The 16,810-nt window shown below is 36.2% G+C and overlaps 1 protein-coding gene across 2 annotated transcripts in view; it reads left to right on the plus strand.

Annotated features, from left to right (window-relative positions):
* RBFOX1 (RNA binding fox-1 homolog 1) overlaps positions 1 to 16,810 on the plus strand; it is a gene marked incomplete at both ends in the record, with an annotated part of 1,305,905 nt that overhangs the window by 691,294 nt on the left and 597,801 nt on the right. For both annotated transcript variants that reach the window (XM_080617596.1, XM_080617593.1), the window contains one exon: positions 5,258 to 5,305. In XM_080617596.1, coding sequence (XP_080473722.1) covers positions 5,258 to 5,305 — 48 coding nt within the window. The remainder of the gene's footprint in view (positions 1 to 5,257; positions 5,306 to 16,810) is intronic.

The following is a 16,810-nucleotide window of genomic DNA, read 5'->3' on the forward strand; positions in this document are numbered from 1 at the left end:
GTTAGCTATGTTATGATAAAGTACACAGCTATGTGCAGGTGTTAGCTATGTCAGCATGAGTGATGGCTACTGGAGGATATTGATATCATTATTTCTATTTGCAATTCAAGAAGTAAAATTAAATGTAGGATTATAGAAGCTATGTAAAATCAAGTGTATGGAGGTTTCTGCTGCATCCTAAGCTAGAGTGTCGTGCAGCATTATGTTGCCACCAGTGATGACTTCTACTTTCTTGAGCTTTCCTTTTATTTCTGTTCAGTAACAGTTGTATGATGTTTACATCAGATGAAGGTGGTAGATATATTTTCCAAAGGCCTACCATGTTAAACTTCAAAATTGCTGGAAGATGTGAATGATGAAACAGAACAAAATTGGAATGAGAAAGGGGAGCCTGCTCAGGAATAAAATGGGTGTCATATCTGATGTATTCTATACTATGCACTTGCAGTAGGTCCTGCTGTCAAGTTATCTAAATTACCAGTTGTCTCCAAACTAGAACTGAAGGAATAGTACCTCTTGGTCTCACTTTTCTCTCTGGTAGACATGGTACTTGGTACAACCATAAGTTTATACCGGTTGGTCAGTAATGTGACTAAAATGTCAGCAGGAACATTTAAAAGCTACCTGTCAGAACTGTATGCCTGCAAACACAGAGGGGAGCATAGTTTCACCATCTCAATTAACGCATTACTAGTGTGAAATATATGTGGCAGTGTCCCTTATGGCACTTTGTTCAGTTCAAGACAAGTTGTGTTTGTTCTGTGTTGCTTGTGATATTCTCCATAAAGCCGCCTTCTGTTTCCCTGTTGCTACTACCCAACATAATAGACAAAAAAGGCAATTTTCTTTTGTGCTGCCACATAAAAATTAATAGAGCTCTTATTGTGTTTAGAATAATATAATTTAATTGGCTGTTGTGCGGTGACACCTAGAGAAAAAAAAGGAATTGTGTTGGGCTTAAACTGAAATGGATGAGAGGATTTTCTACCTTAGTGGCAGAGTATGGTATGTCTGTAATTCATTCTTTCTGTATTTGCCATGAAACTTCTTATGAAGTTTCATGATATCATTATATCATGATATAATTTGTCTAAAGTAACCATTCTTCAGGAGAAACAGATTTTTGCTGGGGTTTAACTTCTTTGAATGCAACAACATTAAAGAAAGTGCCTGATGCATTGTTCACATCTATAGAATTTTACACCTGCTTTGCAGCAATGGTACTTCTTAATCTCAAATAATTCATGCAGCTGGGGAGTTTGCAGTACACATACTAAAATGGCATTTATTAATGCTTTGTCATTTTGCACTCTACAAGAAGTAGCACAGATACCCTCCAGAGAAGTTCTTCCCTTCTTACTCTGAGATTGATAGATGGTTAAGTTCGATTTTTTTTTTTTTTTTTTTCCTAAAAGCTTAGTTTCTGTGTACGTATGTCTTTAGAAGAGGTGTATCTAGGATGTAGATGATGTATACTCAAGTATTTATATTTAAACATGCATTCTGTTAAGCCAGTAACTTTGCTGGTTTTAAGAAGTACACACTAGTTGCTTCAGAAAAAATTGTTCACTTGGGCAGTTAAAGGTTAACGTATGTATGCAGACCCCTAACATGAAATGTTCTTGTCACTTAAAGATAAATTCTTTCTGAGTTCAGTTACACTTAGTAACAAAATTCAGTTACAGTTAGTGACAAAGTAGCTGGCTGCTCTTCTTCCAAAAAGACTTCAACATAGACTTTCTAGAGACATCAAGTGCACCACAAACAACTCCTCAGCACAACTCCTCTGTTTCTGCACAGTGATGAACTGTTATTATTATCTTTAAAAGAAAACTTGTTGCAAGTTGCAGCTCATTAATCAGGTAATAAATCTGCAGATTACTGATTTAGAAGAGTCTTACTGTCTTCTATTTTCTTGATTGCAGTGTATTTTCTCAGGTATTCTGTTTCACCATGAATACAATTTTATTTCCCATAAGTCTTTGCCTGTTTTGTTTTCTGGGTTTGTTTTTTGGTTTTAAACCTTTAAAATAATTTGAATATTAACTTTTTTCTGTACTATAGACTGTTGGCCTGCTCCCCAAACCAATCCGTATTAGTCTGTCAGTGATCTGAGCAACCTGGTTTAGGGGAAAGTGTCCCTGCTCATGGCAGGGAGTTGGAACTAGATAATCTTTAAGGTCCTTTCCAACCAAACCATTCTATGATTTCTATGTTTTCTTCTTCACCTATTGCACAAATCTTTAGTGTCCAAATTTTTAACTCCTTTCAAATGATTTAACTCCTTTGGACTAGGGATTCTTGAAATCTACTTCAGTCCTTCTTTCAGTAAGCCGTTGGTATCCTTAGGTATACTTTATTAGAGTACATGCATTTGTGAGGATTTCATCAATTGGTAAAGAAAAATCCTATTCAGGAACTCAGGCTTTGCGTGGTACTGCATATTAAATGTTTTTTTTACAGTCCAGATTATCCTCTGATAATCTGCCTAAAGCAAGTTTGTAAAAAATTAATTAGGCAATATTTTTAAATTCCTATTTGGAATACCAAAACCAATAAAATAACAATAGACCCTGGGTTTTAATTTATTTATTTATTTATTTATTTTCTTGTGCAGAAGTCTAAGTTCAGGTCTCTACACTTGAAGACACAGAGTTATTTCTTTACTCGAATCTGACTTTACCTAACTTAAATGATAACCCAATACCACTCTTTCTTGCTGGCTTCAATATCCTGTAATATTGAAACCATACATATGTAGTTTTTATTGTTTACAGTGCAGTGGTTAATTCATAGAATTCACTTTCTGTATCTTTAGGTAGAAAGCCAAACCCCACAAGGTAGAATGATCTTTGGATTTTCAGGAACAAAATGCATGGCAGAGATTGTCCTTTAATTTCCAGTCTGTACCTTTTCTTTACGGCTTGTATCAGTTAACTTCTATGCACATTGTCTAATTCCTGATTGCAGCAGTGAGTCTCAGCTGGGTTGGCCTCAACTGTTTTCAGCTGGGCTGCATGCTTAATTTGTGCCTTTGCATTACTGGTGGTAGACAACCTTGTGGCTTAAGCTACTCTGGGAGGAAGGTGGGTTTTGTTTTCTCCAGATAAAACTGCATTTTTAATTCATATTGAGTAATAAATGCTTATGAATTTAGGTTTCTTAGAAATCGCTCTTAATGGGAAATGGCAGTGGCAAAATAGCAAACTAAAATCTTCTATAGGCAGCAGAACGAATCAAAGTACTGCTAGTCTTGAACAAGATACAGTCATCATACTGAGAGTTCGTAGTAGCTATGACTTGATTCTGATAGGAGCTACTTAATTCTGCATTCAGTTAATTTGGGTCAGTGTGTGAAATAGAGCCACCTTGTCCTTGATAATATGAAAAGATATGATTAATTTTTTATTAACCAATAAAATGTTAAAGAACATTCCATTATTTCCAAAAGGTGGCTTTAGAGCATAGCTAGCAGGTGAAGAGCAGTGGTGCTAATGAAGTTTGAATTCATTCCTCTGAGGCAGAGAACTTTTCAAAAGCTGAGCTTTTCTTCTCACAAAAAAATAAAAATCTGACTGTAAATATACAAACAAGTGCAGGAAGGCAGCCTGTAGGGGGAGGTAGTATTTCTGTATCCACCAAATGGGAGGAGAGATGCAGAGAGAAACTGTCTAGCTGCCAGTAACACTTGAAAGAAAATTTTTGAGTATTACATTCCAAAAAGTACAGTCTGGCTCTCCATTAAAAGTATTTTGAATATAAAGAATACTTGCAGTACTGATTCATATATGAAGATAACTAGAATAAAAAAGAACTTTATTATTGGAATTATACTGCTTGAGAAGTGACAGAGAAGTGGGTATGCCTAGTGAAAACATCTTTGATATATCTTGCTGTGAATGGATGTGTTCTTTTATCAGGAAACCTCAGTTCATCTTTCTTGATTGCATGATTTATTTTTTTATATCTTTCTGTCTGTCTGTCTATCTATCTATTTATGGGTATATATGGCTTAGGTATTTGGCATTGAAATAATACCAGTCCTTCATTTAACATTTAGGCATGGTGTTGAAGAAACGTAATTTCATGATTGTTTTCATTTTTTAATGGGATCTGCTATTAGCTATCAGCCTTAAATTGGTGGTCTAGGATTTATTGAGCAAGTCGGTGTAGCAAATAACCTAAACTCTGATGAGAGTAGTTCTAGCTTCAGTGAGAGGCTAGGTAAGGATTTACTTCTAATGAATCTGTATGTCATTTTATCCCAATAGAAATCTCTAAAGTTGCAGTATGTAAGCAAAATTAGCTTTGCACAATACCCTCGCTAGAAAAGTAAAGTTGAAAACAAAAGAAAGATCATATAAGGTCACTTTTCTACAGTTTAATGACTTTAGCTATATTTGGCTTACTCAGTTTCCAATAGTAACTTGTTGTACAAAGGGATAGTATGAAAAAATAAATGCCTTTCAGGGAACAATTTTTGTGATAATGATTATTTCAGCATGTCTTCAGGTCTGCTGGCGAAAATCAAAAGATGCAAAGTAGGTCCAAATACCTTAGGGGGAAAAAAACCCCAAACAAACCACGTGTTGGGCGTCATCAGGTTGAAATTTGTTCTTTTGACTCTTGAAGAAAACATAAGTCCAAAATATATGTATCTGTATATACATGTGTGTATATATATGCATGTATATATATATGCACATATTTATATCAAACAGATGCTTGATTATTCTTGCATATTGCTATGAGATTCAAACACAAGTATCTTCATCAAGTCCTAGTTAGCACTCTTGACAACAGGCAGAAGCTTGAACAGTTATTTCGTCTTAAGCTCACCTTTATATATTTTAAGCTACCATCACTAATAAAAAAAAAAATAACAAAGGAGTGAGCAAGCAGTTGTATTTTCTTTGAGATACAAGTAGAAAGAGCAAACACAGTATAAAGCAGAGGTCATATTTTTGTCTTAGGAGCTGGCTGAGCTATACTGAAGTAGGTTTGGGTTTTTGTGATGTTTCAGTCTTGTCTTTAAATTTATGCTTGTAGTAAAGGTTAATAGACCTGTTATGGTTAGAGCTGTAATACTACATGTTGTGTGTTTAAATATACTATATGTACAAAACAACAGTTCAGTGAAGTGTAATAGGTTGAGAAACCCACTTTTCAGCCTTTGATGCCCTTTCTTCATCCTGAATTATTCCCACAAACCTGGGCAATATGCTTTATGACATGACTTTTCTGTTTGCCTTTTCAGGATACTAAAGCAGAGTGCATTTCCTCTGTAGAAACTGAGGACAGAAAAGTAAGTGGCTTGTTTTAATGTCATTTGTCAGGCAACTCTAGGAAGGTGGGGTCTTTGGTTGATTTTCTTTTTTAACGAAACCATGTCAAAATATATTGGCTTACATGTGTATATTTTAAGAAGTTTTCTAACAATAACTTTTCTAATGTTGTATTTTAACTTCCCTGGGGACAAAATAATCTTATTCTATAGAATACACTTGGGTTAGAAATTTTTATAACTGCTTATTCAGAAGGGAATTGTAATCTTCATGTCATTAAACTATCAATAGCTTAAAGGCAATTCCACTTCCTGTTCTTAATTTCCATTATTAACAAAATTGTTGTGTCATAATAATGTTGGCATATCATGCTAAATATTTGTAAACTAGCAAGATCAAGACTGCTTTTTCTTGCTTTAGAAGCACTATCTTTGGTACTAATTTTATTTTATTTTTTTATAAACAGTTAATGCTTGAAAAAAATATATCATACTATTTCAATTTTTATTTTCTGTGAATAAGTTTAAAATGTTTTCACTTGTGTTCTTCACCTTGTTTAAACAATATGTTATGACATGTATGTTTAAATATACTTGCATGAAGTCACATTTTTAGAAGGAATTCTTAAATTGAAGTACTGTGAGTTTCCACACTTGAAACCTGGCTTCTAGCATTAATATCATATTCTCAATTTATGTTTTGAAACATTAGGCCTTTTTTGGCATTAGTTTAACTGTGCTATAACATGTGATACCCATGTTCTATTACTTAACATTCCAGATGGTTTTCTGTTGGTTTTTTTTCTTTTTTTTATGGGTTGTTTTTGTTTGTTTTTTTGTTTGTTTTCTAACTTTTTTTGGCTACTGCATCATCCTGTGAGCATTCAGCAGCTCCTCCTCCTTTTAAAAATAGCTGTTGATGGGGGAGGGGTTGCTGCAAAAATGGGGTTTTATTACCCAGCATTATAACTACGCACTTTAGTTCATGATAGCTCAAAGTCTATAAAACAACATCATGCAAGTCTGATGTGAAATGCTGTTGAAGTTAGGGCAGGAAATCGCAATTCATTTGCTTTGTTGTGACAGAGGTTCTCTAGAATTTCAGTGTTTTTTCAACATCTTCAGGAATGAAGAGAGGGAATTATTTTGAGCTATACAAAAACATATTAAGAGTTCAATTAAGATAGTAAACTGTCAATGTGACTAGAAAAGACAGTATGCTGTATCTTAGATACCAAGCAGTTCTTAATGCTGTCTGTTGAAGTCCTCTATACTAAGATGGGTTGAATTTCTTACATTTAAATAAAGCCAACACTGAACGTTTTACTCTGATGTGTATCAGTATAATAGAACTAGTTTATTGTAGCATAATTGCAAGGACAGTAAACAAGTATAAGCAGAATGTTTTTGAAATCTAGAAATGGTATCAGCTTTATCACACGGCTTAAAAATACTCTAGTGATATGTTTAAAATCGCTATATATTAGCAAAGGACTACAAAATTTGTGTCAATAGGATCAGTAGCTTTGCTGTATTGCTTTAAGAGTTGGAACAAGCATTTTCCTGTGCATTAAATTTAAGGAATTATCCTTATTATTTATAATCCTAATGCTGTTTCAGTTCTCTAGGTGGCTTAGGGTCTTTGTTGCTGTTCAAAGCATTTTAACAAACCAAATCATTCTTGCTTTGCTGGGGGTTTTTTTGTTTCTTTTATTGACTTCATGCCTTCCATAAACCACATTCTCTCTATGTTTTCTAATTTTATTTTTTGTAAAATTTCCAAATTCTCCTGCATTTTATCTCTGCTTTTTTTTTCTAGGCTGCATTAAATTTGAACTAGTGACAAATTATGCCTCCTTGTTGCTTGTGCAGTTACTTCCATTTTTTTTTTTTTCTCAAGCATTTTGCAGATGCAGAATGAGCTGAATCAAAATTAGGGTCCATGTGTTCATGGTAAAAACCAAGAAACAAAGGGTTTACATGGAAGTATATTCAATTTAAAAAATTTAAAGTGTCAGAAATAAATAGCAACCCTTTCTCACTAAAGAAAGTTAGCTAGTTTGTGTTTGGTTTGGTTTTGGTTTGGTTTGGTTTATGTTTCCTGCTGACATTTTAAAATGGAGCTGGAATCCAGTTCTGGATTACTAAATCTGTGTAGTTTATCTGTGTCAAGTAGTGAGTGAGTTTGTGAAAATGACGAGCACATGCTGTGTAATTTAATATCTCTAACATCAGCTGGTACACATTACTGTGAAACTCAAGCATTTAGGTTTCAGGTTTGAGCATTAACTGTTACAAAACTGTCTAGGTGTTTAAACTGTTGGTTTATAGTATGCTAAAATGCAGTTTGGGACCTTATTTCTAAATGCTAAGATCTAACTTTTTCAGTGTGGATAGCAGCTACTAAACTGCACAACCAAAAGGTTCATTTTATTGCTTGAATAATGGGAAAAATTAACAGCCTGGTATGCTTTGAACTACAGTCATAGTAATGTGTGTGTTGTGTTTCTTTTTATTGCAGCCTTCCTTTTATGTAGCAGATGCACCAACCTCTTACAAGAAAACCAATGTTTTCTTTTTTTCCATTGTTTTATGATAGGGAGATTTCTACCTCAGTATAAATTACAGGAGCTGCGTATCTCATGCTTTTTTTTTTGCCTCAGTGATTGCTCTGAGTTGGAGTGGTTTTCTAAGGAGTGAGATATCTTCACTGGCTTGGGCTGTAAAGACTAGCCCAGCTGCCCGATCCCAGAAAGGGAACCTATCCAGTGCAGAATATGTGATCTCACTTTTTCTGAGACAACCCAGACCCTAAGACTGAGGGAAGTGAAGTGAAAGAGCATGAGATTCCCATGCTATGCCTTTTGCTGACCTGTTGTGCTCACTTTTCTCCCTTCTTACTCTTAGAAGCAGTGGCACAAAGGTGAGGAGCCAGTCACAGCCTGTCCCAACTTACTGTGAAGCCTGGAGAGTCTCTCTTGATTTGTCTCTCTCTTACTGTGTCATTAAGGTTGATGAGTTGGAGATCTGGAGGTTCTCAATGTTGCAGTGCTGAGTGCCATGAATTTCTCATCCTTTTGAATATAACTACTGATGCCTTGAAGTTTACAGGCTCATGTGGTATCTTGCCTCACTAATCACTGAAGAACAGACATGATGTTTGCTAGCTTTTGGGTTATGGTTTGGTTGTTGACTTGGGAAACGTACAGTTTTTATCCAACAACAATGACCACCTGCTCAGTGCTCTAGCTTTCAAATATAGAAACTAGAATTGATGTAATGAATTGTCTGGCAAATTTATCTTTATTATGTGAATTTGTTGAAGCATTTTGAAAGAACAAGAATGTAATAAATACCTATACTGTTGACATTTTAGGTTTTACCTTTTTTCTGTGTTTGGTCCCAGAACTGAAGCTTCTACCAAGCTTAAAGTGGCCAAATTACTTCACATTCCTGGGATATATATTATTGGTGACCTATATAATGATCATCATATAAAGATACATCAGTCTTGGTTAATGATAATGCATTGTTTCTTGTTTATTGCAAGAATAAATTAGGAGTTTAATGTAGTTCATAGAACCTGAAACATTGTAAGTAAATATTTTTGTTTTATCTAGGTTGGAATCAAAACAAACTGCTGCAGTTAGGACATGCATCATTAGTATCTGATAATTTGCACTTCCATAACGGAATATACTACTAATGTACTATATCATTAGTCATTAATGGGAAATTTTCCTAGTCAACAACCAAATATAAAACTGGAAGGTGCCTTTTCTTGTAATCTTTTTCCTGAAGTTTCTTCAACTTCTGAAACAGAAATTTATGTAACCATGGCTAAAGCATTACCTGAAGGCAAACTTAAAATTTAATAACTGTAATTATTATTTTGAAATATTCCAAAAATGACAAAATAGCATTTAATTATCCTAGCCACTTTATCACTATGATCTGTCTCTCCTTTCATTGTTACTTTTACTGACCTTTTTATGTAAGATTCTACTTACATTTTCTGTGAGGATGAAAGCTCTCAGGTTTGATAATATCATAGGATCATAGAATGGTTTGGGTTAGAAGGGACGTTAAAGCTTATCTAGTTCCAACCCTCTTGCCACAGGCAGGGACACCTCCCACTAGAGCAGGTTGCGCAAGGGCTTGTCCAGCCTGGCCTTGAACAGTGCCAGGAATGGGGCATTCACAACTTCTCTTTGTTCAAGGCTGACTACAAACTGAAAATATTACGTGGACTATAAGAAGGCATCAGGTGACAAATAATCAACAGCCTGCTTTAACTGGCCTGTATTATTGTGCCTTGCTAGAGTGTGTTTACCAGTGCCAGCAGTGGACCCACAAGTGCATGTATGACTCACTTCCTACCGCATGGGTGTTCTTTGCTGTGCTTGTCGCACCCAACCTGTTCTATTTTGATCTTATACATTCATTCTGAGCATCATGATATTTGATCTAGAATGATTCGTGATCATGGGAACTTCTCAGCTTTACTTTTCAAAGAAACATATGTAGAAACGTGTCTTTTAAATTTTCACAGAACAGAACCTGGTAAAAAACACCAAGTGTGAGTTTTGTAAAAATACATCGATTTCTGAAGCTAGTTGCGTGATGTTTTGGAATTTGGGTCATAATTGCAACGCCTGTGGCATTTTTCAGCATGAAGTTTTGCTCTTGCAAGGGTGATGACAGTTTTTTGTTTGGTGTTTGTTTGGTTTTTTTTAAATTCTACCCACGTTTTCCAATATAACTAAATGGTTGTGACTGAAGAGAATCAATAAGGATATTGGCCGTTTTGCCAAAAGGTTGACCGTGTGGATTCCTGTACAATCTTCTCTGCCATTAGATGTAACCAAACTCTAGTCTTGGTCTCCAGTCTTAGAGGAGGCTTAATACGTGAAGCCGTTTTTTTGTTTTGTTTTGTTTTCTGTTACACCAGCTTCATCACCTGCCATTACCTGAAAAACCTGCCCTTAATAAATCTTCCTGATCTTTTATTTAATCTCGTCTGAGCAGTTACCTGGAAAACTGAGACCCTGAAAACTGAATGGGAAGTCAGTATATGATGCCCTTTCTCTGCTGGAGAATTTTGTTTCAGCGTTTTTTTACAGTGCTAGGAATGTTTTATTCTTCAGCTGTGGCTTCTTCATTTTTATTTTAGCATACCCTTTTTAGTAATAGACTCACTTTTGCTGTAATGTGCAATGACATTCTCCTCAGTGTTCTTTGCAGGAGATGTAATGCTGACTGTTAACTAGCAGCTAAATGTTATTGGCTTGGTGGCTGAAGGTCACTCTGGATATCTTGCTTCATTTTCTGTTCTTGAGAAGTGGCTCATGAAGAGAACATTTTTTAGATGCATCTTGACTTTAAAATTTACCACTTTGGAGCTCAGAGTGCAGAGGCTTTATGAGAGCAATAGACTTTATGGATATGCATTAGGCCAATAACATGATAGGTCAGTAAGTTAGAAAATTTCCCTGTAGTGACATAATGTTTCATAACTCCCTATTACCTTCTGCGGGATATGGTACAGGCAGTAATGCCTTTCCTTTTCTATGGCTGCTGTGGAAAATATTTTATAATTTATTTTTTTAAGTACCTTCTGTCAGAGGATCTCCAAGTACTTTACAAACAAATTAAAAACACCTGTGAGGAAAGAACTTACATTTATATTGCTCATGTTAAATATGAGGAACTAGAAGTGTGAAGGGGAGACATAGGGAAGGTTACAAAGTGAGTTTGAGACAAAATGGGAAAAAGAAGCTGCGTTAGCTTTACTTATTCTCTGGTTTTGTTTTAATTAATTTATAATGATCATATGAAAATGATTTCCATTAAAATTTAAGGGTAAAATGTTTTGTTACTAGTAGGAAGAAAATTTATCCTATTTCTTTAATGTTGTTCTTCCAGTTACTCTGGGAGGCAGTTAATAATGGTATCAAATAGTGATGATGGGTGCTGATAAGAAGCATCGTGGAGGGACTGAATCAACTACTAGCATCTAAGATATGGATATATTTATATACTGTTCATCATAATCCCTTTTTATACTGTTTAGGAGCTTCCCATCAATCAATATGAGTAAGTGAATCTAAGAAAGTTTTGAGCATTAATAACCCTCCTGTTGTCTACGAGAGTGAACAAATGATTCCTATTTGTTTTGCCTCTTTAACGGTGGTACAGATAGTAAGGAATATTAATGGACCATCATATGACAGAACCTCATAAACTATAGAGGATTGACCATAGAATTCAAAACCAAGGGGGAGTAACCCAGAGGTGAGATAACGAGCTGTTCCAAGAATAGTATCCGCCTGTCACAGTATGTCGGAGGTTCCATTGACATCTTGGATCATGTAAGTCAGATTTGCGTGTTGCTTCGTGAATCTTCCTCAGTACAGAGCTGGAAGTATTCACAACTTCCACAAAAAAGTAAAATTAGATAAGGTGGTGGTGGTGGGTTGTTTGTTTGTTTACTACCAGAAAAGTTACTTGAAATCCATGGCTGACTCCTCCACAATGATTTGAATTCAAGATCTGTTGCATTTCAGGTACCCTAAAACTCAGAAACTTGACTCAGACCTATAGTCTAAGTTGTTCAGGTATAATATATTGTTATTCATATTGCTTTTAGTGCTATTTCTAAAAGAAAATTATTTTTCTCTCCTATGTCTTAAAGTTTATGTTCTTTACTAGTAAAAACACTACTTAGGGAAAACAGGTAGCAGAAATTTGCCCCAGAACTTAACATACAGCATTAGTCAACTTGATAAATATTGACAATTCTAATGTGAGGAAGTACTCAGAAATCCAGTCCATTTCCTGACATGTGGCTTGACACAGTGCAAAGTCTTATTGGAAAGCTTGATTTGAATGATCCTCGTGTCAGTCCTATTACTGCTCTCTTGTTCTTTCTGACACTGACATGCAATTACGGAATTTCACAACTGAAGTGATGACAATTGCTCCTCTCTGTGTGTGTGTCTGTCTTTCCCTTTAATCCAACTTTATCTAGCAATCTGTAATTTGATAAAGTGGAATTGAAATGACAGGCGTGACAGAAGTGCCAAAACAATAATTTGATCTCCCACTGAAGTGTCAATGTGTTTGGCTGTGTGACTTTTGCATATGCTGAATACACACATATGGGACACAGATAGTATATTTATTATACTAGAAGGCAGATTTATTATAGTAGAGGCAGATTGCTTAAAAAAAGGATTTACTACATTTTGTCATTTTGCCAGTGTGTTCCAACTTTAACCATTAAATTTTCTTCTGTGTACTACTATGTGTAAACATGATTGCTGTTGCACATAAATTATTTTTATTGGGAGAAGATTTTTTTCAGATACTAATTTTGAATATAGTTGGGTAAATCTTGAAATTATAATTCTGTGGCTTTGTAGCAAATCAGTTCTTGAAGGGGCTGTTTATTCTTTTAAGGGCAACCTTTTCATACTAAAACTCTTGGGACAAGGTGTCAAAGACTGAAGAAAGAACCATAGAAAAGGTACGCCATTTCTTTTTCTGGAGTCCTTTAGTACTGATGAAATACCTAGTTCCTGTTCAGGAAGACTATAAATGTAATCCTTGTTGCAACATAGATTAGCATGTGTTGTAAGCACATTTTATTGAGGGCATCCGTCAGCAAACTAGCAAATTTTCATTACATGCATGTGCATAATATAGAATAAAAAAATGTATTTTTGGTGGTACTATTAATTTCAGTGTCATTTCAGAAAAACTTTCTAGAATGAGTGACTTTGCAGTGAGCGTTTTGAGTAGTTGGTACCTTTGAAATGTCAATTTTTCATTGAGTTGGCTGAAGTTTAAAAAACCATCACAATATATATGTATTTATAAAAAAAAATCTGATTGCAGTTGAAATACAATACTCAACAAAACCTTTTTTTTTTTTTTTTTTTTTTTTGGGAAACAGGGGTAATTTTTATAATTTCCCAGGATTGGAAGTCATGCCTTTCAGCTGATTCTCTTTCCAGCCTTTTTAACATCAGAGCATTAAATGGCATTAAAACATGCCTTTATCTGCTATTACATTCAGCCCTGAGTTTGCATTATATGAATGTAAAAACCAGAAAGCAATCACCATAATTTTTGAACTTCCTCTGCTTTGGGATAAATTGCATTAAATATGTGATGGCTTCCTGCCAATAACTCTTAAACAAGCTCACTAAGCTAGAAATAGCATTCTGAAGTATCTAATACCTTTATATAAGTTAATAAAAACATGCATTTTCACTGAAGTAAATGTATGCACAAGCTACTTTTGAATATATTTATATGTAGTTTGCCTGCATACAATGAACTGAATATCACTTGCGGACAAGGAAGGGGACAAGGAATCTTTAGCTTCAATACTCAGCTAAACATAAAATTGAAATTCTCAGATGTTTGGGGGGGGGGAACAAAACAACCAAGTGGAGAAGGAGAACTTGTGTCTGAAGCTAATTATCTGCCAAAATTAACTAGAAAAGAATTTGTGGGAGACTAAAGCCATGTTGAACTTTTGCCTACGTCTGACTATTAACTTGTCAGCAGGTATAAAAACACAGAGGGGAATTGGCTTTTGAAGTAACATGAAAAAGGGGAGAACACACATATCAGTTAATATTAGCGTGCTGTGAATAGGAACAGGTCTTGGATCTTCTCAGTATTTGTGAATGAAGTAAACTTTCCTACATAGTGTGTTTGTTTTCTGGCAGTGCAAGCTTTTCATAACCCATACCGGTAACGTATAGTTGACCTTAGCAGCTATGTTATCTACATAATTTTCAGTTATTTATCTGACCTACCAGATTCTTTGCAATGATTCTTTGGCCAGATACCAAGGCCAAAATGACGTGGATTTAAATACATTAACTGTATCCCAGTGTGTAATATTGTATACTTGTACCAAAGTGTGTAATGATCATTGGTGTTTTAGAGAAAAGTTTGAAGTTGATATTTCCTTCCCTATCTTCTTGCTTGCCTTTTAATTTAGGATGTGGGAGGGTTTATGAAGAAGGATAGAGTAGAATTGCTGCTTTTTCAGATAGCTCTGTGTTTTCTCCATGGTGCTTGCTAACCCTAATAGCTGGAGAGGCTGAGTAACAAGAAAAAGCACTTGATTTCTGTTGGGTGCCTGGTTCACTTTGTCTCGCACTGTTTCTAGGAGTGCCCAAAGTAAAACCCCACCAGGGCCATGGCAGCACTTTCAGACTGTGACCCTTCGTTATGTTTCCTGCTGTAAGGCTGGGGGAAGCCTCTTTGGTTACTGAGGGTTTGTTGTTTGGTTTTGGTTTTGGTTTTGGACCAAGTCTAGAGAACACTGGAGGGGGAGGGAAGTCTTACATTGACGTGAGCAAAGTTCTCTCTCTTTTGAGCAAAACTGTCGAGTCAGGGATCTTACTTTCATTTAACTTACTGCCTACCAACACAAGCCTTCAATCACGGAGGAAACTACTAGTGCAGAAACTGGGAATTGAGTCCATCACAGTTGCTCTGGTGAGGTGAAGGGCAGTGGCGGTGGTAGGGTTGGCCTGCGGGAGGGAGCTGTGCACCTCACTGCCAGGATGATGTTTTGGAGCAGGGCAGCAATGATGGAGCCCGCAGTGGGGGCTGCAGGGCGGTCGGGGCTGGCTGGAAGTGGTTTTGGCCCGCCACAGCCGGTGCTGGCTCCCACCCTCAGAGGGTGTGCGGTGTCCCCTCAGGGAACCTAGCATTTCCTGCCCAACAGCTGCCTTACTGGGAGCAGGGGTGTGCTGTGAGAATGGCTCAGGAGAGGAAAATAATTCCATAAACAGCACTTGGAAGTGTAATGGGCACATCCTGAGGTCATCAGAACACAGAAAGACTGCAGGTTGTAGTCTGGAGACTGCAGGTAGGTAATTTTTTCTTACACATCCAGACTGTTGTAACTACAGAAGAAGCTGGAGTTCCCTACTAATGAAGAGCGCCAAATCCACTAGGCACTAGGCTTTTAATGGGTAATAGAATCATAGAATCATAGAATAGTTAGGGTTTGAAAGGACCTGAAGATCATCTAGTTCCAACCCCCCTGCCATGGGCAGGGACACCTCACACTAAACCATGCCACCCAAGGCTCTGTCCAACCTGGCCTTGAACACCACCAGGGATGGAGCATTCACAACCTCCCTGGGCAACCCATTCCAGTGCCTCACCACCCTCTCAGTAAAGAATTTCTTACTTATATCCAATCTAAACCTCCCCTGTTTAAGTTCTAACCCGTTACTGCTTGTCCTGTCACTACAGTCCCTAATGAATAGTCCATCCACAGCATCCTTGTAGCCCCCCCTCAGATAGGTTTGCCTTTTTTTTTTTTCCCCTCTTTATGTTTGGTTTTTTTTAAATGCCTTTGTATGCTTTTACCACGTGGTAAGAATTCAAAGACACATTAACCAAAAACATAGCTGGAAGTTAGAGACCTTTTTTTAAGATAAATATGTATACTTCATACAAATTACCTAGAAAATGTGCTAAAATACAGTTTTAAAAGCCTGTATTTCAGTATGAGCTGACAGAGGCAAAAGACAACGTAGGCTGTTTCTAGCCTGTATGACTGTGCATGTGGAGATGTACGCCATCTCATGCACTCTGCTTGTCACAGCAGCAGGGAGAGGTTTTGCTTTGCAATGTGGTAAAATTACTGTAATGTGAACTTATTCTCAGCTTCTTGCTAGGAGCTGGAGATGTTTTTGTAGACAAATGTTTCCAAGCATAGGATACAAACAGAGCTGTGCTTGCAGCCAGTAGCCATTTGGACTACTTTTTAACTCTCATGTTGAGTTTTCCGTATGGAATAAGGTTTGTAATTTCAACAATGAGGAAATTAAAGTTATACATCTTCATGATTAAAGGAGCTTTTCATCTGTTTGGGCTGAGCCTCATGTTCTTAGTCACTACCTATTTTAGTAATCTTGAACTTCACAATGTTTTTTGGACATAGGAAAATATAATCTCACAGGATGTTAGCAGCCTGATATAACTTCAATATTTTAACTGGATATATTTTTAAAAAGTTCAAAAGCTAAGGTCAGTTTGGGGAGAAGGCAAAGGGGAAGGGAAAAAGGTGTGTAGAATTCATATTACCTCTAATTTTACATACAAAAATAATTAGCCTGAGTTTTAAAGTGCTGGGCATTCAACTTAAATCTTTGTTACAAGCTGTCATTATTGGCTTCATTTATTCTTGCTCAAAATGTGCTTTCTGTGTTTGGAAATGTATAATCAGTTCATTAAGCTAGGTGAAATCTAGCCATGATGACAATAAATGGAGTAGGTCAATGTTTGCTGAGATATGGGGCAGAAATACACAGCAGAATAACTCCTAGGAGAACTTTATATAATGAGAACACTGCGGGAAGCCACTTAGTGTTCTGCACTCATGGAGAATCACGAGTTATCCAGCCGATAAGAATATTTATTCTTGCATAAAGCTCCCAGATGATACCATTTAGAAAATACATATTTTTCTTACTTCTCTTATGC

Source organism: Psittacula echo (genome assembly GCF_963264785.1).
Source record: "Psittacula echo genome assembly, chromosome: 5".
NCBI lineage: Eukaryota > Metazoa > Chordata > Aves > Psittaciformes > Psittacidae > Psittacula > Psittacula echo.